The sequence below is a fragment of the Orycteropus afer genome, unplaced genomic scaffold (assembly GCF_000298275.1).
Source record: "Orycteropus afer afer isolate SDZICR_OR568_19922 unplaced genomic scaffold, OryAfe1.0 scaffold00385, whole genome shotgun sequence".
In the NCBI taxonomy this organism is placed as follows: Eukaryota; Metazoa; Chordata; class Mammalia; order Tubulidentata; family Orycteropodidae; genus Orycteropus; species Orycteropus afer.
In genome coordinates this window covers 5645-31451 of record NW_006921972.1, presented here as the reverse complement: position 1 = coordinate 31451, position 25807 = coordinate 5645, and the positions used below count along the sequence as shown (strand labels likewise).

General features: G+C 47.5%; 1 protein-coding gene across 1 annotated transcript in view; it reads right to left on the bottom strand.

The window, feature by feature from the left end:
* The window catches only part of PARD6G (par-6 family cell polarity regulator gamma), a 64071-nt gene extending 38374 nt beyond the window's left edge, over nt 1-25697 (bottom strand). The window contains exons 1-2 of the mRNA XM_007953303.1: nt 25626-25697; nt 4002-4224 (exon numbers count right to left, since the gene is read on the bottom strand). Coding sequence (XP_007951494.1) covers nt 4002-4224; nt 25626-25697 — 295 coding nt within the window. The remainder of the gene's footprint in view (nt 1-4001; nt 4225-25625) is intronic.
* Nucleotides 25698-25807: the final 110 nt, after the last annotated feature.

Below are 25807 nucleotides of genomic sequence, written 5' to 3'. Positions count from 1 at the left end.
TATAGTTCTAGGTTTCACATTTAAGTCTTTGATCCATCTGGAGTTCGTTTTTGTGTGTGGTGTGAGGTACAGATCTTGTTTCATTTTTCTGCAAGTGGATCTCCAGTTTTGCCAGCACCATTTATTAAACAAACATTCTCTTCCCCATTTAATGGATTTTGGGCCTTTGTCTTCCATCTTCTTTTGATGTATCCTGCATTATTCAATATTTTGCCATTTGTATCCTTCAATATTGCAACTTGATGCTTGAATGTTTTCTTCATTTCTTTCAGCTTGAGAAATCCTGAGTATGTTCTTCCCCTTTGATTTTCCAACTCCAGGTCTTTGCACATTGCATTATAATACTTTACTTTTGTCCTCTCGAGCCACCCTTTGAAATCTTCTCTTCAACTCTTTTACTTCATCGTTTCGTCCACTCACTTTAGCTGCTCTCTGTTCAAGAACAAGTTTGAGAGTCTCTTCTGACATCCATTTTGCTCTTCTCTTCCTTTCCTGTCTCAATGACCTTTTACTTTCTTCATGTCTTTGATATCATCCCACAACTTACCTAGTATCTGGTCACTGGTTTTAATGTGTCAAATCTATTCTTCAGATAGTGTCTAAATTCAGGTGAGAAATACTAAAGGTCATAATGTGGCTCGTGTAGCCTTGTTTTAATTTTCTTTCAGTTTCAACTTCAACTGGCATATGAGCAATTGATGGTCTGTTCCATATTTGGCCCCTGGCCTTGCTCTGATGGATGATATTGAACTTCTCCATCGACTCTTTTCACAGATGGACATGGTTTGATTTCTGTGTATTCCATCTGGCAAGGTCCATGTATATAGTCACCATTTACGTTGTTGAAAAAAGGTATATGCAATAATTGGCTGGTCATGCAAAATCCTATCATGCATTCTCTGGTGTTGTTTCCATGACCAAGGCCATATTTTGCAACTAGCAATGCTTCACATTAGTAGTTTCACATTCCAATCACCAGTAACTATCAATACATCTTTGCTGCATGTTTGATCAATATCAGACTGCAGAAGTTGGTAAAGACAGTCAGTTTCTTCTTCATTGGTTTTAGTAGTTGGTGTGTAAATCTGAATAATAGTAGTATTAACAGTATTAATTAATCTTCCTTGTAGATATATAGATATTAAGCTATCACTGACCGCACTGTACTTCAGGACAGATCTTGAAATGTTCTTTTTGACAATGAATGCGATGTCATTCCTCTTCAATTTGTCATTCCTGGCAGAGTAGACCATGTGATTGTCAGATTTAAAACAGCCAAATACCAGTCCATTTCAGCTTACTAATAATGCCTAGGATATTTATCTTTATGCAGTCCATTTCATTTTTGACAGCTTCCAAGTTTCCTAGATTCATACTTTGTACATTCCACGTTCCAATTTTTAATGAATGTTTGCAAAGATTTCTTCTCATTTTGAGTCATGATGTGTTAGCAAATAAAGGTCCAGAAAGCTTTACTCTATCCACCTCATTAAGGTCACCTCTACTTTTGAGGAGGCAGCTCTTTTCCAGTCATATTTTCAGTGACCTCTGGTAGCACTGTGGTTAAGCACGGGGCTGCTAACCAAAAGGTTGGTGGTTCAAACTCATCAGCCACTCCATGGGAAAAAGATGGGGCAGTCTGCTTCCAGAAAGATTTCCAGCCTTGGAAACCCTGTAGGGCACTTCTACTCTGTCCTATAGGGTTGCTATGAGTCAGAATTGACTCAATGGCAGTGGGTTTGGATTGGTTTGGTCAACCTGAGGGGCTCATCTTCTGGCATTTTATCAGACAATGATGCCCTGCATAAGGTTTTCAGTGGCCAATATTTTCTGTTTATTTTTTCAGAAGTACACCTGCCTTCTTCCTAGTCAGTCTTAGTCTGGAAGCTCTGCTGAAACCTGTCCACTGTGGGTGACCCTGCTGGTATTTGGAATACTGGTGGCACAGCTTCCAGCCTCACAGCAACACACAAGCCACGAGAGGAGGACAAACTGACAGACGTATGGTGGGTGTGGCTGTAGGAAAAATCATGGAAGCGGCCTGTTCATGACTGGAGTCTCAAAGCTCCTGGTATGAGAAGAGGAGAGTGGGGCCCTCAGTGCTGCCTGATCACCTGTGGCCAAGAAGAGACGGAGGGTCCGTGTATTTTGCAATGACACTATCTCTCACACTGATCAACAAGTCTGTCTGGCCTGAACATAGAATGCAGGGTTCTGAGGGCACCAGGATGCTGTTGCTTTCTCAGACTGCTCACAGAAACGTAAGTTCCCCTGCCCCCCTCTCCCCCCGCCAATGTCACCTTTGGGGCCAGAGGGCTCTTGCAGATGGGGGAAGAAGCCCTGATCCCCCACGACAGGCTGGAAGGCCAGGTGGAGCACCTGTGATGGGTGAGGGCTTGTGGGCTTTGGGATGCTATTATGTTCAACCCTGACGTGGTTCCAGCCTTCCTGAGCTCCCGGCCTCAGGACATGAGAAAAGTGATGAGATGTGGGAACAGGGGTTCACAAGCCTAATCCAATCAGCTGGTCCCTAAAGGCAGGGAACAGGACACAGGGCCCCAGCAGATGGGATGAGCGAGCTGCAGGCACTGACTGGAAAGGCAGGACGGTCCCCTCTGGAGCACTCAGTCTCCCCTCAGCCAAGCCTGCTCTGCAGCCCCTCAAGGGACAATGGCTCTCTGTGGGCCTCAACGTACAGGAGATCCTGTCTAGGAAGTGACACGATCCCCAAGACGCTCACAGTTTATCGTCTGCTCCCCCAGCCTGGCTCACCCTTCGGCAGCTGTGGCATGGACACAGCCCAGAAATGCCCCGGCCTTTGTGATGCTCAGATCTGGATGAGTTCTTACGGGCAATGCACACAGAGAAGTCAGATGAGGGCAGAGCATGCCTGCCTCCTCCACCAGCCCCCAGTGACCACCACCTCCAGTGATCATCACCTCCAGCCCCTAGTGACCATCATCTTCAGCCTCTCAGTGATCACCTCCAGCCCCCAGTGACCATCACCTCCAGCCCCCAGTGACCATCCTGACACTACAAAGGCATATGCTGGGTACACTCCGGGCACTCAGACATATGGAGGCATCTAGTCCTCACAGTAACTCAATGAATGTCCACTGCTGGCGCCCACTGTGCACGTGAGGAAACAAAGGTGCAGGAGGTGAAGCCGCCTGTCTGAGGGCCCGACTCTCCACCCAGTTTGGCAGTCCTACCCCTGTGCCCCACCCCTGCTTTCCACCAGCCCTGCAGCCACTCCTCTCCGCCTCCACAAAGCCTCCTGAACGCAGCCAGGGACCTTGAGTCCCTCCTTCCCATGGGATGCTCTGGGACCTAGCTTGCACGAGGCCCCCACTAGGCACTGTGCTGGTCAGCATGTCCCCAGTGGATCCTCTAGGAAGGAGGGAGATGAGCCCCCAAGTCAGTCGTCAACGTGAGCAAACATCAAGGTGTCACCTGCAGATGTTTCTTCCCTTCAGCGTATTGTTTTGAAATGTTAAGGGTCTCCCCGGTTTGTAGAGGAGGAAAAAACCTCTTAAATGCAGCTCTGAGAGGTGGGCCTACACTGGTACTCCCAGCCCTTAATCACCAGCCTGTGAGTCATTGACTTCCACAAAAAATGATACTGTTATTACTGACAGCAAAGCCAGACCTTGAGAACTCAAAAGTGACCAAAGTTATAATTTAAAGCCAACATATTTTTCCAATCCTAAAAGACAGTGGAAACACACACTACTACACTCCAGCTAGTTGCATTCTTAGAGTAGTGACTAATCCCTTTCCCTTACTAAATTCCTTTGCTTACGGTTAAAATGCTAGAAGAATCAATGCTACTTTTCCTCAGGATTTAAAAGTCACAAGTCAACGCTAGTTAAGGTGGGAAATGTAGTTTAGGTGCAGCCTTTCTTACGAGTGGACGCTGGCTAAACACATCTAACTTTAGCACGTATTTCCCGCCCACTAAAGTGCAGAGGCCCTTGGCTCTGCATTCTGCCACGCGGTACCTCGCTTCTGGACGAAGACCCGGAGCAGGGGGCAGGCACTGGACACGGCCTTGGAGAAGTTGTCATCATTATTGATGGGCAGCAGATCACCATGCACATCTGCGTAGCCGATGGTCACGTCCGTGCTGGCAAGCCGGTGAGTGTGCACCACCAGCTGGTAGAAGTCCTCGAATCGGCCAGGCCTGTGGCGGTCCAGGGAGAACCTCCGGAATTCAGCCCCAAACTGCAACGGAAGAGACCCGGTGAACAGACAGCAGGGAGGGGCATCCTAGCAGCGTGGGGCGGCGGAGGGGGGGAGTGGCGAGGGTGGGCCAAGGACTTGCTCTCCACTGGGCAGGGCAGGGCTCTGAAGGACAACGGGCTGACAGGTGTCTAGGGAGGAGGCTTGGAGCCCAGGTGAGGAAGGAAGAAGAGACACTTCAAAACTTATTGCAAATATATTAAGAAGCTGTGGTGGTGTGGTGCCTAAGGCATTTGACTGCTAACCAGAAGGTTGGTAGTTCAAACCCACCCTCTGCTCTGAGGAAAGAAAATGGGGACAATCTAGTTCCAGAAAGATTTACCCTCTGAAACCCAAATGGGTAGCTATGAGTTGGAACTGACTCAGTGGCAGTGGGTATGATATTTGGGTTAGGACGAGCATTACCGGACAGGCACTCAGGGCCTCGTGAGGACCCTCCGTAAGGCAGCAGCCCTGGAGCCTGGAGGGACAACACCACAGAAGGAAGGGGTGGTGAGAGTCCAGACACAGGCCCTGGCTCAGATGACTCAAAGGCCAGAGAGGAAGCGAGGCACAGACAATTTCTGGGCTTTCTTAAGGGCAAAGGAAGCGTGTGATGTGATTTGCATTTCAAAACAATCAGAAGTGGAGGCCAAATGGAAAGACAGAAGCCTGAGGAATCAGGGAGGTGAAACATGGGCACTGGAAGTGTGCCATTGCTGAGCACTGGATCGGCACTCACTGAGAGAGCAAATGACCTGGGGACTGTGACCAGGCGGCCAGTCTCTGGGAAATGCCAGAGCCAAAGCTTCCCCAGCACTGGCCACTCAGACGCCTGCAGTGCTACAGGCCACCTGAAGAAGGGGGTCTGAGTGCTCTGCTACCCAAGGAGCTGCCTCAGCACGTGGGCTACAGCTTCGAGCTTACCCTCACCTAGGAAGGGGCCTGTGTTCATGAGGCAGCAGTTGGTGTTCTTTAGTACAACTGACATTAATCATATAGGCCCCAAACACATAGAACTAAACAGCATCTGTTGCTGTTATTATGTGCCGTCGAGTCAGACCCGACTCATAGAGACCCCTCCTTGGGTTTCTGAGGCAGTATCACTATGGAAGTAGATTGCCCAACCTTCCTTCTGAGGAGTGGCTGGTGGGTTTGAACCGCCAGCCTTCTGGTTAGCAGCCAAGTGCCTTAGGCACTACGCCACCAGAGCTCCTAAACAGCATCTAGACCCATCAATTCAAGAAGGGCCCCCTTCTTCAGGCCACCTGTAGCTCTGCAGGCCCGTATCTTGCATGGGTCTCAAACTTGGGTTGGATCAGAGTCACCCTGTACAAGCAGGCCAGGAGTATGTGTTTTTAACAAGTTCCAGGAAGCTGAGGTCATTGGTCTGGGGACCACAGGGATTTTCAGGGAATCCACTTCTAGAGATCCTCTTTGCTAAAGCTGTGGTGTCTGGGCACCGTCTGCTTCTCCACCCACCACAGGAAACCGCCTCCACCATCCAGTATGGCCCCAAGGAACAAAGATGTCCCAGGTGCTAACAACAGGACATTCAAATCTCCTATGGAGAAAGCCACCTTTAATGACTAATCAGAACACTGGGGACTGACTTGCCCTATGCACAAGTGCTGGTTGAGGAGAGAAGAGTATTCACTCCCTCAACGCCCCTCCCCAGCCCAGCAGAGCAGACCCTCACCACCCACACATGTTTAAAGATGAGCAGCTTTCTTCTCAAATTTATCCCAGTGATGTGGCTGAGGGGCTGTCTGGGGTCTTGACACTTCCCAGACCCACAGCGGGAATTCTCCTTCAGGTCTGTGACACTCAATGCATGAGGAACAGCCAACTCGGTCTTTCCGTCCCTCGTGTCCAGCACATGCTTCCAAACCAACTGTCCTCAGCACTATGTGCTCTTCTTCTCACTGAATACACAGAAGGTTTAATCACAGGATCAAACAACACCAATAAACGTATTTCTGACTTTTCTTATGGGATCTTTCAATATCGCCCCAATCCGGGCCCAGATCATGCTCTCACGTCACCCCACCTGGCACCGTGCCTCCCTACCGCTCCTCGCCTGGCACTGTGCTCAGAAGGTCCCTCCATCACAGCAACCATAGCTCAACTACAGACAATCAGCTCGCCTTCTACAGGGTCTGAATCTTAACTGCATTTAGTAACTGACCTGAAATGCATCTCAATTTATTTCTCAGTACTTTCAATAATTGCCCTTAGAGTGTATTGACATGTTTTTAGCTAGAAAATGAATTCAGACTTTCTTGTGACAGAAAGAGTCTGATTTGTGTTTGGCGATGAGGCTTTGCCAGCTTAGCTCCGTGATGAACATGCTTGATGCACTGAACGAGCTCTGAAGTTTAAGCAAAATTAGATTTAAAATGTGTCAAAATTAGATGTGACAAAAGTGTCTTCTTTGAAAACACATATTGTCATGGGGCACTAAGTTAGTTTTCTTTATTTTCCCAGGAAACCAGGGTGTTGGTATTGCTGAGTGTTGTCAAGCCGATTCCAACCACAGCGATCCCGCATAGCAGGCAGAACTAAGGGCCCCATAGGGTTTCCGAGGTTGTCATCTTGATGGAAGCGGACTGCCAGGTCTTCCTCCCTAACCCAGCTGCTGGGTGGGTTCAAACTTCCAATCTTTTGGTGAGCAGCTGAGTGCCCCCAGAGCTTCTTGTGTACCAGATTAAACAAGGTGAAAGACTGAGCAGGTGTAATTCATTGTCATACAATTCTTGGTAAAGTCCGTGTTTTTGGCTTACCTGTCAAAAATTGAAAAAGTGAAAGATTTGCATGTTAGGTGATTTCCAATTCTCTGCTTTCAACAAAACTGAAAGAGGTCAGGATTGAGTTAGTTGTCAGAGATCATGATCGACTTAGTTACCAGAGGTCATGATCAAATTAGTTGCCAAGAATCATGATCAACTTAGTTGTCAGAGGTCATGATCAAGTTAGTTATCAGAGGTCATGATTGAGTTAACTGTCTGCTAATAAATTCTTAAAAATAATTTTTCACAATAGGTGACTTTCTTTTGGCTCACAAATCGGTGAGCGTTCAATGAACCAAGTGCCAGTGTGGGCATGCTTCTCCTCCATGCCCACCCTCTAGTCCAGGTGAACGTTCCTTCCCAGTGTTTCCATAGCAATGAAAAGTACCCAAAGAACTGATGCTGAGATGGGCACACAGGCTGAATGATCAGGTATGTCTAGGCAGGGGGTGTGCCCATTACCATGTGTAGGGTTAGCAGACAGTGTTTCTACATGCATATTTGCATCTGCTGTAAGAATGTCTAAGTGTATAGTAGAGCTGACAAGGGGCAAGGTTGTGATGGCTTCTTGGCCACATCCAGCTACCCAGAGGGAGCGAGTAGTTGGACCTGTGGGCTTGGGCCCATTGTCATATGGGACATTAAGCTCAACTGGCATAACATACTACACAAAAACACTGCTCTAAATCCTACTTTGGTGAGTAGTGACTGGGATCTTCAAAGCCTGCAAGCGCCCATCTAGATGCAACGATGGGTTTCTCCTTGTTCAGAGCAAAGAAGAATGAAGAAAACCAAAGACGCATGGAAACGATTAGTCTAAGGGACTGGTACACCATGTGATTCTCAGCCTATATGACCATGAGACAGAAGAACCAGATGGTGTCTGGCTACCACTGTCAACCACTCGGAGAGGGACTGGTACAGGAGATCCTGGATAGAGTGGGAGAACGATGTGGAACAAAACTCCAAATCACAAAAAAAAAGACCTGGTTTGCTGCTCAGATAGAGCCTGATGAAACTCCTGACTATGGCCCCAAGCCACCATTCAGGTCTAGAATTGAACTCATTCCTATGGCTTTCAGCCAAACAATAGACTGGCATATGGAGTGAATATTCACATCAGGTAGATACACTACTTGGAAGAACAGAGGGGCAGTGTTTGCACAAGGAGACAGCTCAGGGGGCAGGAGTGCACAGGAGGGAAGGACACAGGGAAGAGGTAACCATGGGGAAGAAGTGGGAAGAGAGCTGTTACATTGTGGGGAATTACAGTCAATGTCATGAGACAAGATGTATATGAACTGCTGTATGTATGGAAAGTGAATTTGCTCTGTAAACTTTCACCCAAATCACAATAAAAATTAATAACAACAAATAAATAAATAAGGAGGAAAAAAAGAATACAAAAGAAAAAAGTAAGATCTGAAGAACTGATGCTGGCTTTGTCTCATTTTAGCAATAAGCCAGTCTCAAGTGAAGGGTTTCTGAAATGCCCATTTTGGATGGTTAATAATTGCTTAACAAATTTGGTAACTGTTTTGATCAACTATGACAATAATGTAACGACTCAACCTAAATTATTTTTAACAAACATGGCCACAAGAAGAAAACATTTAACTTCCATTTATATACATATTTTTGTTGCAGAGAAGAGTGATGGGCCAATCAAGCACAAGTCAGAGTAATCACATACACGTTATTAGGGTAAAATGCTCTTGGGAGAATAATGGGAACCACAAATTAAAGATAAAAAAGAACCATGTCAAATGCCTGCTCATTAAAAAAAGAACTCATTTATCCTATTTTAAAATGAGCACCAGTAGGATCAAATCACAGCATTCAAATTTCCGTTGGCTATATTTAAAAGATCATGAGTTTTATTTTTAAATTAAATATTTACAACCTGCTGGAAATTATATCCTTTGCAACTATTTATATTTATTTTCAAAAAATAAATGCCAACTTAAAAATATATCCTCTAATGGTAGTTTTCCAAATTCTTTTATGAGTATGTGACATTTGAAGACCACTGCATTAGGGTACAGGGATTGCTATGAAAGTGCCTAAGTCACCATAAAAGGTCAACAGAAAGACTCCATTGAGCTAATATTTTCACTGTATCTTAATATTTGCATGTGTTTGTGTGTTCATATAGCAGGGCTTAATACAGGACATCTTTGCTCTTCAGCACTTTAAAGAGGTCTTTTGTAGCACATTTGCCTAGTGCAACATGACATCTGATTTTTTGACTGCTGCTTCCGTGGGTGTTGATTGTGGATCCAAGTAAAACAAAATCTTTGGTAACTTCATTCTTTTCTCCATTTACTGTGATGCTGCTTATTGGTCCAGTTGTGAGGATTTTCATTTTCTTTATGTTGAGGTGTAATCCATACTGCAGACTGTAGTCTTTAACCTTCATCAATAAGTACTTCAAGTCATCTTTACTTACAGCAAGCAAGGTTGGGTCATCTGCAAGTCACAGGTTGTTAATGAATCCTTCCTCCAATCCTGATGCCTTGTCCTTCTTCACATAGTCCAGCTTCTTGGATTATTTGCTCAGCATACAGATTGAGTAAGTGTGGTGAAAGGATACAATCCTGACATACTCTCTTCCTGATTTTAAACCATGCAGTATCCCCTTGGCTTGTTTGAATAACAGCCTCCTGGTCTATGTAGAGGTTCCTTATGTGCACAAGTAAGTGTTCTGGAATTCTCATTCTTCTCAATGTTGTCCATAATGTGTTATGATCCACAGAGTTGAATGCTTTTGCATAGTCAATAAAACACAAGTAAACAAGTTTCTGATATTTTTCATTTTCAGCCAAGATCTATCCCTCGTTCTCAGTCCTCTTCTGAATCCAGCTTGCATTTCTGGAAATTCCCTGTCAATATACTGCTATAACCGTTTCTGAATTATCTTACACAAAATTTTACTTGCATGTGACATTAATAATACTGTTTGACAACTACCACATTCTGTCAGATCACCTTTCTTTGTAATGGGACAAATATGGATCTCTTCCAGTCAGTTGGCCAGGTAGCTGTCTTTCAAATTTCTTGGCATAGATGAGTGAGTGCCTTCAGAGCATCTCAACAAGTATTCTATCAATTCCTGGAGCCTTGTTTTTTGCAATTCCTTCAGTGTAATTCCAACTTCTTACTTCAGTACCATTGGTTCTTGATCATATGCCACCTCCAGGCATAGCTGATCAATCAGTTCTTTTTTTGTACAGCGACTCTGTATTTTTTCCATCTTCTTTTGATGCTTCCTGCATCATTCAGTATTTTGCCATGTTGTTGTTGTTGTTATGTGCTGTTGAGTCATCTCCGACTCAAAGCGACCCCTCCTTGGGTTTCTGAAGCAGTATCACTACGGAAGTGATTGCCCAACCTTTCTTCCAAGGAGTGGCTGGTGGGTTTGAATCGTCAGCCTTCTGATTAGCAGTCAAGTGCCTTAGGCACTGTGCTACCAGAGCTCCTACATTTTGTCACAGAATCCTTCAATATTGCAACTCGAGGTTTGAATTTTTTTCCTCAGTTCTTTCAGCTTGAGAAATGCCTAATGTGTTCTTCCCCTTTGGTTTTCCAACTCCAGGTCTTTGCACATTTCATTACAATAATTGACTCTGTCTTCTCAAGCTGCTCTTTGAAATCTGTTCAGCTCTTTTATCTTATCATTTTTTCCATTTGATATAGGTACTCTCTATTCAAGCATAATTTTCATTTTGTTCTTTTCTTTCTTTCCTGTCTTGAACTTTTGCTTTCTTCATGTATGATGTTCTTGATATAATCCCACAACTCATCTGGCTTTTGGTCATTGGTGTGCAACGCATCAAATCTATTCTTCCAATGGTCTCTAAATTCAGGTGAAATATAATCAAGGTCATATTTTGGCTCTCGTGGACTTGTTTTATTTTTCTTCAGCTTCAGCTTGAACTTGCATATGAGCAATGGATGGTCTGTTCCACAGTCAGCTCCTGGCCTTGTTTTGGCTAAAAAGATATTGAGCTTCTCCATCACCTCTTACCACAGATGTTGTTGTTGTTGTTGTTACGTGCCGTTGAGTCGGACCCAACTCATAGCAACCCCTCTTGGTTTCTGAGGTGGTATCACTATGGAAGCAGATTGCCCAATCTTCCTTCCGAGGAGTGGCTGGTGGGTTTGAACCACTAGCCTTCTGGTTAGCAGTCAAGTGCCTGAGGCACTACACTACCAGAGCTCCTTCCACAGATGTAGTCAACCTGATTTCTGTGTATTCCATCTAGTGAGGACTATGTGCATTGTTGCCATTTATGTTGTTGAAAAAGGAATGTGCAACGAATAAATCACTGTTCTGGCATGTGATCTCCACCGTCCTCTCTATCACCATATCTTCCAGCTACTGAAGATTCTTCTTTGTTTCCAACTATTGCATTCCAACCATCAATAATCATCAATATATCTTGATTGCATTTTTGGTCAATTTCAGACTGCAGAAGTTGGTAAAAATCTTCAATTTCCTCATCTTTTGTGTTAGCGGTTGATGCGTAAATTTGAATAACAGGAGTATTAACTGGTCTTCCTTGTAGGCATATGGATATTATCCTATCACTGGCAGCATTGTACTTCAAGATAGATATTGAAACACTCTTTGACGATGAACGCCATGCCATTCGTCTTCAATCTGTCATTCCCGGAACAGCAGATCCTATGACTGTCTCATTCACAATGGCCAATACCAGTCCTTTCCAGCTCACTAATCCCCAGGATATTGACCTTTACGTGCTCCATTTCATTTTTGACAACCTCCAATTTTCCTACATTCATACTTTGTACATTCCACATTGCGATTATTAATGGATGTCTGCAGCTGTTTCTTCCCATTTTGAGTCATGACACATCAGCAACTGAGGTCCCAAAAGCTTTACTCCATCCAGTCATTAAAGCTGACTCTACTTTGAGGAGGCAGCTCTTCCCCAGTCATATTCTGAGTGCCTTTTGACTTCAGGGGCTCATCTTCTGGCACTATATCAGACAATGTTTCAGGGCTATTCATAAAGTTTTTTCCACTAATATATGAGACAGTGTTTCACTGCAATTCATAACACTCTAGAACGATTTTTTAAAGAAGATTTGCCCAGGGCAATACATCATTTGATCTCCTAGCTGCTGCTTCTATGTGTGTTGACTGTGGATCCAAGTAAAATGAAATCCCTGACAACTTCAATTTTTCTCCATTTATCATGAAGTTGCTTATTGGTCCACTTGTGAGGATTTTTGTTTTCTTTATGTTGAAGTGGAAACCATACTGAAGTCTATAGTCTTTGATCTTCATCAGTAAGTGCTTCAAATCCTCTTCACTTTCACCAAGCAAGGACGTGTTGTCAGCTTATCACAGGTTATTAATGAGTCTTCCTCCAATCCTGATGTCACGTTCTTCTTCATATATTTCAGCTTCTCAGATCATTTGCTCAGCATACAGAGTGAATAAGTATGGTGAAAGGATACAACCCTGATGTACAACTCTCCTGATTTTACACCATGCTGTATGTCCTTATTCCGTTAAAATGACTGCCTCTTATTCTACTTACAGGCTCCTCATGAGAACAGTTAAGTGTTCTGGAATTCACATTCTTCACAATGTTATCCATAATTTGCTATGATCCATGCAGTTGAATAGGTTTGCACAGTCAATAAAACACAGGTAAACATTTTTCTGGTCTTCTCTGCTTTCACTCAAGATCCATCTGACATCAGCAGTGATACCCTTTGTCCTACGTCCTCTTCTGGATCCAGTTTGAATTTCGGGCAGTTGGCTGTCAATGTACTGCTGCAACTGTTTTTGAATCATCGTCAGCAAAACATTACTTGCATATGCTATTAATGACATTGTTCTATAATTTCTGTGTTCTTTTGGATCATCTTTCTTTGGAATGGGAACAAACAAGGATCACTTCCAGTCAGTTGGCCAGGTAGCTGTCTTCCAAATTTCTCAGCATAGACAGAGGAGCGTTTCAAGTGTTGCACCCATTTGCTCAAATGTATCAACTGGTATTCCATCAATTCCTGGAGCCTTGTTTTTGACAATGCCTTCCATGCAGAATGGACCTCTTTCTTCAATACCATTGGTTCTTGATCATATGCTACCTGCTGAAATTACTGAACACTGACCAAATCTTTTTGGTACATGGACTGTATTCTTTCCATCTTTTTTTGATGCTTCTTCTATCATTCAATATTTTGCCCACAGAATCCTTCAATATTGCAACTCAAGGCTTGAATGTTTTTCCTCAGTTATTTCAGCTTGAGAAATGATGAGCATGGTCTTTCCTTTTGGTTTTCTAAGGTCTCTGCATATTTCATTATGATAATTTACTTTTTCTTCTTGAGTTTCCCTTTGAAATCTGTTTGCTTTTGAAGCAAACAGGAAACCCCTAGGGATGAAGACGCTCCAGTCACCTACTGTCATCCACAATCAACTTGGAAGATGAGAGTTAAGGACTCAGGGAGCCTGATGCCCCATTACTGCTGGGCCTTGCCGAGAACACAGGATGTGAGAGTTGGACCAACCCAGCTGGCAGGACAGGCTTTTCCAGTTCCAAGGGTCTGGAGAGCTGACTGGGAAGGCTGAAGGAAGGCAGGCCTTCTGAGCAGGGTGGAACATGCCTTTCTTTGCACCCCCATACCACCATGGCCTCAAATTGGAGAAATTCAACAACTCACTCCCTCTTCTCCAATCCAGAAATAAAAGTGTGAGTGGCCTTTCAGGAGTCATGGCAATGTAAATCTATTTCCATCATTCAGCATCTATCCACAAACATGAGCCCGAGGGCAATGCAACACCCTCACCATCACTGTGATTATTTTTTATGCTCCATATTAAAAAATATTAAAAATGGAAAATTTTACCTTTCTCAACACATAGGGAGTCTGTCTAAGCCTACCTGTACGTGTAAACAAACCCATTCTGTGCAGAAATATACTTAACTCAGAGCATGAGTGGGTCTGCAGATATATAACTCTGTGTTTGTGTAAAAAAAAAAGAAGAATCCAAAGTCCTTCTAGCTGCCTAAGACATCAGAGTCCTGACTTTGTAATGTCAGGTCCAATCTCTCAGTGCACCCTCCTCACCTGTCCACCTGGGTCCGTGTTTGGTGGGCACCCTGAATGTGGGTCAGCCGCCTCAGTGCCCCCTGGTTATTGTGGAGATGCCCTTCTGGGACCTCATGTCTGATGAGGCACAGAAAGGCCCTGAGCTTTGCCTCAGCCACAGCTACTTTGCACCAGCCTGGAATAAAGCCCCTCTCTGACTCTGGTCAAGTGCTTTGTCCATGACACTGAGCAGCTGCTGCTCCAAGCCACTGCAAAGTTCATTCTTCTTACAATTCAAGAGATGGTCCCCAGGTTCCGTCTTAAACTCATTCAACTACTCTTCACCTAAAAACTAAAATTAGCACCTGTCTGCAGACTAAAGTGCAGCTCCAAGGGGCCACCTGTGCAGAAAACAGCCAAAAGGCTCCCATGGTACCAGAGTGGAGGCCCACGTCCTTTGTGAAGGCTCAAAGGGACAGGATGAAAATGGCAGTGTTTTCTTCTCCCCTCAGTCCTCTGCAACGCCATCTTTTCTTCCCAAAAGCCAGGGCAGTCCTCACTGTTCTCTCCCAGAGAAAGGTCGTGAGTACTGGCAGCCCAAGTGGCACTTTTACACAGTTTTCAGTGCTCACAGAGAAAGGAAAGGAAGTCCTTGGGTGGCACAAATGGTTAAGCACTTGACTGCTAGCCCAAAGGCTGGTGGTTTGAATCCATCCAGAAGAACCCTGGAAGACAGGCCTGCTGCTCTGCTTCTGAAAAGTCCCAGCCTTGAAGACCCTGTGACGCGCAGTTCTACTCTGACATGCGTGGGGCTGCCAGGATTTGGAATCGGCATAATAGTAGCTAATAACAACATCACCAACAGAGGAAGGAACCCGACCTTGGAGAGAAAAGGCCATTCACGTGCGGTCTCTCTGCCTCACGACCACCTCCCCCAGCTGCCTCCCCTACACTCACGTCTTCACGAAAATGGGAATCAAACTCAAAGGGAAAAGCTTTCTGAGTCTCCACAGTCCTCCTCATTTCCTCAAAACATTCTGCTCTTTCTCAAAGATGTTCTTCCCACTCCTGCACGCAGGACATAGGGTGCTGGGAAGCTGACCACGTGTGACATATCCATCTCAGGAAAACCAGCAAATCTCATTCTGGATGAAAACCAGAAAAGACCCTGAAGGACAACTGAGATCTGCAGTCTGGTGTGACCCCAGCTGGCTCTGGGGGTCACTCTGCATATCACCCACAACACAGGAAAATGCCTGCCTCAAGGTTTTTCTAACACATGTGATGATTTTCTTAAAATCTGGATCATACCCTCACTGTGTGGTATGTGTTTTTGATAGTTCGAGTAAGGATGTGACCACAGAGCTCAAAGTTCAAACACTGCTTGGTGAAAAGGTGTCCTCCACCCAGCCCCCAGTTACCTCCAACAGCATACCCCCAGTCTTACGTACCCTCAGAAGCTTTATACACATGAAGCTACCATGTGGAAACTGCAGGTATGTTCCCCTTGTCCCCACCAGTGTGCCCATGCTTTTTCAACTCAATTGCTCTATTTTACAGGGTGCTCACCGTTCTGGGGACATCTCTGACGTTCAGATACCCCTGAACACAGCTCACAGTGCATGAAGTTCCTGTAGGGTTAGAGTCTCTGACTCTGGGTCCTGGGCTGCCCTTGGGGCTTGATGGCTTGGAACAGGCCACAGAAACCTGCCCATAGTAGACCCAGTGGCCACCCAAGCATTAACAGAGTCCTCACCATCCATATCTGATTGGCAGTGGGTCACATATATAAGATACCTTCCAAACCCACAGCTCACCTGGATAGAAGCCCCACAAGGGCAGGACGTGGACTGCCTTAGTGAGCAAGAACCTGGCATACAGCCGGCACGCAAACACTGTGAACAGATGAAGAACACGTGTTCAGCACTTATACCAGGCACCCATCCGGGGCATGCTAATCTGGAGCTGCCCTCATCTGTCCCAGTCACCCCATCACACACTCAACTCCAGATCTAGAGAAACAATTACTCACCCCAGAGGAGGTACTGATGGGGAAGGACCCAGGGTTCTACATCAGTGTCCCCTTCTCAGGTGGGCAGGTGATCCTCAGGGCCCATGAAGCTAGTCCTACCTACTCCCTGCCCCACATCCTTTCCTTCACTGATCTGACCCCAGAAAGAGAAGTGTATCCAAGAACACCATTTGCTAGAAAGCCAACACCTGCCACTCACTGTCACATCAGAGCCACCCAATCACCACAATTCTAGGACACTTTTACAGAAGCCTTCTTTTGACTGGCATGTGTCTGTTGACTTACATCATTCTCTTTGCTGGAACTCTCTCCTCCAATTCATCAAGTAGGAGCTTATTCCCTGAGCCAGTGTTTTCCTGTGCCGAACTGCACAACCGTACAAGAAAATGCAGTCCCCATTTTATCCCCCCTGCCCCCACCCAGAGCTTGGTATATACTAGGCACTTAAAAAGTATTTACTGAATGAATGAGCTGTAAAACAGTATATGTTAAATGGTGCATCCTGTTTGGAAAACAGTCTGGCAATTCACCCATGCTGGGCAACCATCATCACTATTCATTTCCAAAAATTCTTTATCCCCACAAACAGAAACTCAGCACCTCTCAAGCGACAACTTCCCGCAGCCCGATTACCACTAAGCAATCTTTGCCTCCACGCATGTGTCTACTCCAGAGGTCCCATGTACACAGGATCATACAACATTTGTCCTTTTGTGTCCGGCTTCTTTCTCTCAGCATGTTTTCAAGGTTCATCCATGTCATAGCATGTATCAGGATTTCCTTTCTCTTTATGACTGAATAACATTCCATTATGTGGACAGATCACATTTTGTTTATCCATTCATCTGTTGATGGACACTTGGGTTGTTTCCACCTTTTGTCTACTGTGAATAACACTGCAATGAACATTGGTGCACAAGTATCTGCTTTCAATTCCACCCAGAAGTGGAATTTAAGGAACTGCCATATTCTTTTCCACAAAGCCTGCAACATTTTACATTCCTATCAAGGTTCTAATTTCTCCACATCTTTGCTAGCACTTGTCAATTTCTATTTTTCTGATAATAGGATGTCACAGTGGGTATGACATGGTGTAACAAAGTGGTTTTGCTTTGCATCTTCCTAATGACTATGTCGGGAGCTCTGGTAGCGTAGTGGCTAAGGCACTTGACTGCTAACCGGAAGGCCGGCGGTTCAAACCCACCAGCCACTCCCCGGAAGGAAGATGGGGCAGTCTACTTCCGTAGTGATACTGCCCTGGAAACCCAAGGAGGGGTCGCTATGGGTCAGGTCTGACTCAACGGCACATAACAACAACAACAACAACAATGACTATGTCACCACCTACCTGTCAGTTTGTCATACAAAGGTAGCTATCGTGTTGCTGTCATTCTGGAAGCTATGCCACTGGTATTTCAAATATCATCAGGGTCACCCAAGATGGACAGCTCTCAGTAGAACTCCAGACAAACTGGAAGGAAAGGCCTGGCATTCTTTTTCCAAGAATTAGCAACAAAAGGTCTATAGATCCCAACAGAATACTGTCCAATGTGCTTGCCTTGCACACATCATCAGGGAGGATCAGTTGCTGGAAGAGGACATCCTATTTGGTGAAGCAGAGAGCCAATGAGGACGAAAGAGCCCCTCAGTGAGAAGGCCCAACAGCCACAGCAATGGACTCGAATCTATTGAGAGTGACCAGGACAGGGCAACGTTTCTTTCTGTTATACAAAAGGTCACCATGAGTTAGAGCCAACTACTGGTGACCATGAGGGTGACCAGGACAGGGCAATGTTTCGTTCTGTTATACAAAAGGTCACTATGAGTTGGAGCCACCTTGATGGCACCAATCTGTATCTAATCTGTAACTACATCTGCCAACTAATGATGAACATCTCATGTGTTTGCTGGCCATTCGTATATATTCTTTGGAGAAATGTCTATTCAAGTCCTTTGCCCACTTTCTAATTGGGTTGTTTGTCTTTCTGCTGTTGAGTCAAATCAATTCCCTTTTCATGTTTGCTTTAGTTCATTTCTCCCTCCCCTTCCTTCCCTGCCCAGGCACTAGCATCAATATGCTTGGTGACCTTCACAGGCAGGGAAGAGGGAAGAATGTTGGCCTCTCTCAGGGGTGCGTGAGGAGCTAGCCAGCTGTCACTTTCCTTAAAAAGTCGTTTTTCTAAAGTAACCAACAGACTATTTCTGAACTAGCAGTCACCAGGGAACTCCAGTTATTCCTCATCTGAGGTCAACTCAGCCAGCATCTGGTGGGCATCACCTACCTGAAGAGCACTGGCCATCACACCGCAGACACTCAGTTTTCCCTTTGAGCACATGACTGAGAACACTATTAAAATTCTGAGTTGGTCTTCCAGTGTTTTTGCCGTTGGAGCACACACGGAGGATGAGAGGACTGGAGACAGAAGCCTAGCTCTTCCAGTGTGGGAAAGATCTGGCTGGAAGGGAAGACCCTCTGACATGTCCTAAAATGGCTTGAGCAGGCTGCTGAGGCCAGAGAGCAGATGCAAGCAATTACAGGAGCCTAAGTGTGCTGGCTGGTCTGGCCAAGGCGGGGAAGTCGGGCCCACGGAAACCTCTGGGTCCAAGGAGATGGGAAGTTGTCGATTTGGTGACACCATTGATCTCAGGACAAAGGGCCCGTCCTTCACCTGTCTTCCCAAAACCTGTCCTTCGCTTGACGGAATCTACACCAGCTTCTAAGGCCAGGACGCTGCCTGACCTGGTCACCTAGGGATGCCCAGTGTAAGCACCAGCTGGAACAAAGTAGTTGCTCAGTAATGAATAACTGGATAGATGGAACCTGACTTTTAAGAACAGCCATTGAATAGAGGACTTCCCTCCAGACCATGCAGCCAGAAGCTCCTACAGGGACACAAGAAAGCAGAGCTTCTTCCCCACAAAGCTCAGGCCCTCACCATCCTACAAGCCCTGGACTCTTCTCATTGTCTATGTGGGGCAGGTGGGCACGTCTTCATCGGCATCCCCATCTTGAGTCTGAGTTTGATCAGCTTCTCTAAGGAGCCAGGAACCTTCTTCTTCAGTAGCCCCTGACTCTGGAGCCTTGTGTGAACTTTCTGACCTTGGGCAGGCTGGTTAGCCCATGACTCAGTTTTCCCTTTTGTATAATGGGGTGATAGCAGGACTCATCCTCAGAGTTGACTGGGAGTCATGAGTTGCCGTTTTTTTTTTAGCTGTGGTGCACTAAGAGTAGCACCTGACCCAGCAGTAGTTAAATAAATCTTAGTCGCCCAGAGTGGGAATCCCACTGCGGCCACGTCCCCATTGGCTCTGGAGAACACGGTACTTGGCAGTCTTAGGCTCGTGAGAGGAAGTGGAGAGCGGGCATCGTGTGGATGTAACAGGTCATCAGCCTCTGAGCCCATCACGTGACTGTGTGGGAGGCTCCTGCTCTGCCTCTCTGGCTGCCCCACCCTGTTTGTCTCTCAAAGATGAGGAAGACGCCCTTCCACGGGGTAGCACATGCTTCGTAAACATTAGCGCCTCTGGGACACTGAACAGCTGTACCCTCCAATCCCAGACACTCCTTCTCTTCAGCTGGACTTAGTAGAGCAAAGACCCTCTGTCTGAACATAGGGGTCCTAAGCAGAGTGCCTCCTGGGAGGGTTAAGGCCCAGCCAGAGGTTAGGCAGAGGCTTGGGGAGGCATTGATGCCATCAGCTCCCACCAAACTGGTGCTCCCTACTGGGTCCCTGGTAAGAGTTCCCTCAAGATGCAGCTCTGGAATCAAGTGGTCGAACCTGTTTAAACACAGCCACACACAGATACAACAAAACCGGATCTGGAAAGGGTGGAGCTGACATATAGGTGAATCACACCTGTCCAGGCAGCTCCCAACGGGCCAGGGGAGTCAAGTATCCAATGGGAGAGGCCTGCCTGGCCGGCACTCCGTCCCCCGGTTGTGTCACGTCACCCCAGATGGAAGTGCGTGCATCTGTCTACAGGGCCAGGCCCAAGTGCCAATCACCTCAGCCACGGATAAGATCTCGGGGACCAGAAGAAACATGCTGACATAGATGCTGTGTGCGGGCACAGCGCCCAGTCAGCACATGGCTCCTCCCACATCCACCTCTGAAAGCCCCCACTTACACCTGGAGGGAAGGCCACTCCTAAACCCAGAGCACCTCTCGGCACCATCCGGATTGACTGGTAAACTCTGTGGACAGGTAGCTCCCACAAATCAATAAATGTGACACTAATAAAGAAAGAAGCTGCAGGACATACACAGACAAAAAAGATACACAAATAGCTCTGGTAGTGTAGTGGTTAAGGCTACTAGTCGGTTGCTAACCAAAAGGTTGGTAGTTCAAACCTAGCAGCTGCTCCATGAAAGAAAAGTGAGGCAGTCTGCTTCTGTAAAAATATACAGCCTTGGAAATCCAATGGGGGTCACTAGCCAGAACTGACTCAATGGTAATGAGTTGTTTTTTTTTTTCCAATACATACAAACACATTTTCAATTCACTAGTAATTCAAGAAATGCAAAGATAAGAATGTGCAAAGATCAGAATTCACTGATTAAATTGGCAAGGAATGAAATACCCAGTGTTGGGGGAACAGAGAGGCAGACAGAGACCTACAGGTGGCCAGATGTGAAACAGAGTAGAAACTGGTAAAGAGTCTGTCTGGGAGAAAATGTAGCAAACATTCAAAGCCTTAAAACTGTTCATACCCTTTCACCCAGAATTTTGCTTCTAGGATTCTGTCCTGAAGAAATAATCAGAGCTCTGTACTGATTTAATATAAACGGTAATCTTCATACACTTCATACAACAGACAATGAATCTACATCATATGTTCTATAATTTTCATATAAAGACTTAATTGCAGAGATGTCCTTCACAGCATTGTTTATTACAGCAAAAAAATTGAAACACACCCACTTCCCACATATTGATTATCTCGTCTGACACTTCACATCTATGACAACAGCAAAAAAATCGACTCCCCAACCATTTTGCACAATAGGAAAGTCTGGCAGCAATGGACTCTGAGGTGTGAAGTGAGAGTACGCTGGCCGTGATGGTGGAAGTTGTGTGTGCATCAGCTTGGCCGAGCCATGACCCTCAGTGGTCTGGCAGGTGAGTAAGGATGAAATCTGGCAGCTGTATAATGATGCAGCCATCCTCCATTTTCACCAAATGCCCTGGTCTTCAGAACCTAACCATGTCGATAAGTGAGGAGTAGGTGTAACTCAAATAGGATATTGGTTAAATGAATTATGGCTTAGATACAAGATGTGGTCCTTTAAAAATATTTCTGAAAATAGGAACGACACAAGAAGCACATACAACATGTTCTTAAGTTGGAAGGGAGGCAGGCTACAGAGTTCCAGTCCATAAAATACGACCTCAATGCTACAAGACAAAAGGGTATTCAAGAATACATGCATACAAGAGGACTAGGAAGAGGACAGAATGAAGAAAACCAAAGACACACAGAAACAATTAGTCCAAGGGACTAGTAGTGGACCATGCGAACCTAAGCCTACATGACCCTGAGACTAGAAGTAGATGGTGCCTGGATACCACTATCAACCACTTGGAAATGGATCAGTGTAGGAGATCCTGGATAGAGTGGGAGAAAAATGTGGAGCAAAATTAGAAATCATAAAAAAAAGTCCAGGCTTACTTGTCTGATACAGCCTGGAGAAACCCCCAAAACTATGGCCCCTGGTTACCCTTCGGGCCTGCAATTGAACTCTCTCCTGTGGCTTCCAGTGAAATACACAGGTGTACAAGGTGAACATTTACACCAGGTAGGCATACTCCTAGAACAATCAACCTCAGGAGATCAGAAGGGCAATATTTACAGAGAGAGAGAGCTCAGAGGGCAAGAACACATAGGAAAGAAGGACACAGGGAAAAGGTACCCACAGGGAGGAAGTGGGAAGAGAGCTGTTACATTGGTGGGACTGCAGTCAATGTCCTGAAACAAAATGTGTCTGAACTGTTGTATGGAAAACGAATTTGCTCTGTCAACTGTCACCCAAATCACAGTTTAAAATATAAAACTAGCAGGACACAGAACTTCACATCAACAGAGCTTTGTCAGGGACAGGAGCACGAGAGGCCTTTTACTCTGTGTGTGCTTGACTGTAGGTTCTAATTTTCTACAGCAACAATGTGTTTTTCAGAATCCAAATAGCCCCCAACATTATTTAAACAAAGAAGCAAAAACTTGATAGAAATCTTCAATGGTGTTATTCCCCTCCAAACATAGTGGATGCAGTAAACCTCAAAGAGTGGGACCTCCCTCCAGGGTCTCATGATACAAAGCTACTTGGTAAGAACAAGTGCTATAAGAGATGCAGAAATGTAGCAAGGGTCATAGGAAGAGGAGCACGCTGGTGGTAGATGCAGGACTTCCAGAGCAGCTTCAGAGTGAGGTAAATCAGGAGAAAGCAGGCGGGAAGCAACAAAACCAGAGGCACGCAGGCCAGACAGACATGGATCTCGGCCCTTAGCTCCTGGATGGACACCATGAGGAGCCGGCAATCCACGCCTGAAGTGAAAGAACCTGGGAATGTGTAACTCAGACAAGGAACACTGGGGGCCTCCACCAGGGGGCGGGTGAGGACACAGCACCCCCATGCACACAGCATCTCACTAAATGGGTCAAATGCTGCCTCGGATCCTCCAAGCAAGAGTGTGCAGACGCCAGTGGGGCTGACAAATATGATGCAGTTAAAGGAATTTCTGAATTCCTAAAGGCACCCTGTGGCTTTCTAGCTCTCTTGTCTGAAACGCGCCCCATCCCCACCCCTACTGGCTGCAGAGTCTGCCTCCCTCCCTTCCGGGTCTTCTGTGAGGTGAGGTACAAGCCAAAGGCGAGTGAGAAAATGTGGCCCGAGAATGTACAGCTGGTCTGGGGGCACAGCTAAACCACTGGGGTTAAAGCAGAAGTGCCTGGGCAGGGCAGGGAGCCACCAGGGCGAGATCATGCCAAGGTCCACTGCACACCTGGACCCCGCCCCAAGCCACTGGGAACTGACCAGCTGTGGCAGATGGCTAATGTCAAGAATTCCGAGAGGGGCAGGGGTTATCTGCAGACCCAGTGCCCTGAAATGCCACAGGATGCGAACTCGCAGCTCTCACACCGGGGGAGTGTCTTTGCACTCTTGGTCATTTGGTCCTGGGGGGCACGCAGAGCAGGTTCTGTGACATTTTACAGAAGAAACAACTGAAGCTCTGGAAGGGAACAGGACAGGCCTGGCCTGGCCTACCTTCCCAAGTTGTGTGGCTGCATAAAGACAGTGTTTCCTCAGGTTTCCCTCCATTTGTTTTGACACAAGTCACAGGAGTAGAAACAGGGTCCTGTGGACCCTCATGAAAGTCAGAGCCTGGTGCAAACAGTTTTTCTAATTATTCTTCAAAATAGGTTCAAACCTCTCTTGCACTAATGGCCACCAACTACAAAGTCTGTGGGAGGGTGTGCTGAGAGAAGAGCCTGGGCCACTCTGAACAAACATTAAGTTCCTGCCATCATCTCAAAGCCTTGTGGGGGCTGGGGGGTGGGGGGTGTACAGCCAGCCAGCTGGGTGCAGGCTCAGTGGGCCTTGTAGTATGTCTCTGACCTGTACTGAGTGAGAGGGGGTTGGGTGGCCATTCCCACACGGGCAGTTGGAGGCAGGCTCCCCACTGGCTGGAGCAGAGGCAGTAGCCACTAGACCAGGTAGACTCCCTGCCCACCCCCCCTGGGGGATATAGGCCTGGTTTGTGTCTCTGGTCCTCTCCAGCCATGCTGACAGGCAAGCGCTGGTTACATATGGCTACCACAACTTGAGATGTGGCCAGAGCTACACAGGGACTGAGTTTTTCATTGTAATCAAATTAAGTACTCACTGTAGAGTGGCTGTGCTGGTAGTCCCACTACAGGTGTGATAAAACTGAAGAGGACTAAACACATATACACACACTTCTGCTCCCACACACATACTGTCATTCACATGCACACTCAAAAACACACAATGCTCTCACACACACACACACACACCACACACACATACACACTCACACCACACACACATACACACTTCCACCCCTACACACATACTGTCATCCCCATGCACACTCATAAATACACAATGCTCTCTCACACACACACACATACTCACACAAGTATGCATCCTGATGGTGAGAATGAGGTCAGGGGTGCATCCACACTTCCCGGGTGTGATGCAGCACTGTGTGTGCTGTTACCACTGGGGAATCTTGCCGGTTTCTTGACAGTCTACAATTATCTCAAAATAAAGCCTTAGAAGAGTAAATACCACACGTGGCTATGGGCTGGGCAGTGCCGCTCTCCAAACTCGCCACTGAAACTAGACGGTTACTTGTGCTTCCCACCAACACTTGCGGTTTCCTCTCCCTCACACAACCCAAAAGGGGCATTTGGTTTCGGTCGCTCCTGGGCAGGAGAGGGGGTGGTGGTGGCACGGTTAGGGTAGGGGGCAAGGTGAGGTCTCCTCCCAGAAAGCGGGGATCCGAAGAAGAGGGAGTGGAGTCCTGGAGGCAGCCCCTGCTGTTCTGCACCCAGCGGCACCTCGGCCGGTCGCAGTGCCCGGGGAGAGGCGCCCCTAGCCTCGCCCCAGTGTCCACACGACATCCCCGCAGGCCGGGCCCCAGGTGAACGCGGGGTGGAGGGTCCAGAGCCCTGGACGGAGCAGGACGCGGCGCAGAGGGGGTGCGACGGAGCTGCAGTCACCGCAAGGCCGAGGGCCCTCTAAGGACCCCGGGGTCCACGGCCGAAGACCCGCGCACAGCAGGCGTCTGCGCCAAAGGAGCGGCCGGGAAGCCGCCCCCGCACGGAGCCCATTCGCCAGATCCTATCAGACACTCATCCGGACACACACCCGGCGACCCGCAGGTTCGGGCACGCTCAGGCCCGGGCGCGGGCGGCTGGAGGCGCGGGGCCTTGGGGCCGGGCGCCGGTCTCCAGGGGCTGGTAGCTGGGCTGGGGATCCGGGCACGGACCTGGGAACCCGGGGGCGCACCGCACCAGGGCCGGAGGGCCCGGGACACCGCGGAGCTGGGGGCGGGGCCGGGTCTCGTCCGGGGTCCCGCTCGGGGCGTCCACGGCCCGAAGACGGCTGCGCGGCCAGGGCCCTCGCCCAGAGGCCCGACCCCCGAGCAGCCCACGGCTCGGCTTCGCCCGGGAAACGGCGCCCCCTGCGAACTGGCGGCGCGCCGGGCGCCCCTCGCCGGGCGAACAAAAGAGCAGTTCCGGCAGAGCGCTCCGGCCCGGTGCAGGCGGCTCCCGCCGGCCTCGGCCCTCCGGGCGCGTCGGTCCCGAGCGGACCCTCCGAGGCGCCAGCTTTGTCTGCGGGGCGGCGAGCATCCCGCGGCCCCGCGCGGGCCCGGGAGGCGGGCGCTGCACGAGCTCGGAAAGTTGTCGCCGGCGCCTCCGCCTCCGCCTCCCCCGCGGTCAGGCCCCATTCATTGCCAGGGGGCGCGCAGCCCCTCGGTGCTCACCTTGCTCTTGACTTCCACGGCGCTGCAGTCGTAGAAGCGCAGGGTCTGAGACTTGTGGAAACTCCGGTTCATGGTTTCGGCCCCGCGCAGCCTCGTCGTCGCCCTCACTCCAAAGGGGCTGGACAAGGGCTCCGGGATCGGCGGCCCTCCCCGCCGCGCCTGGGCCCCGCGCCCTCGCCGTG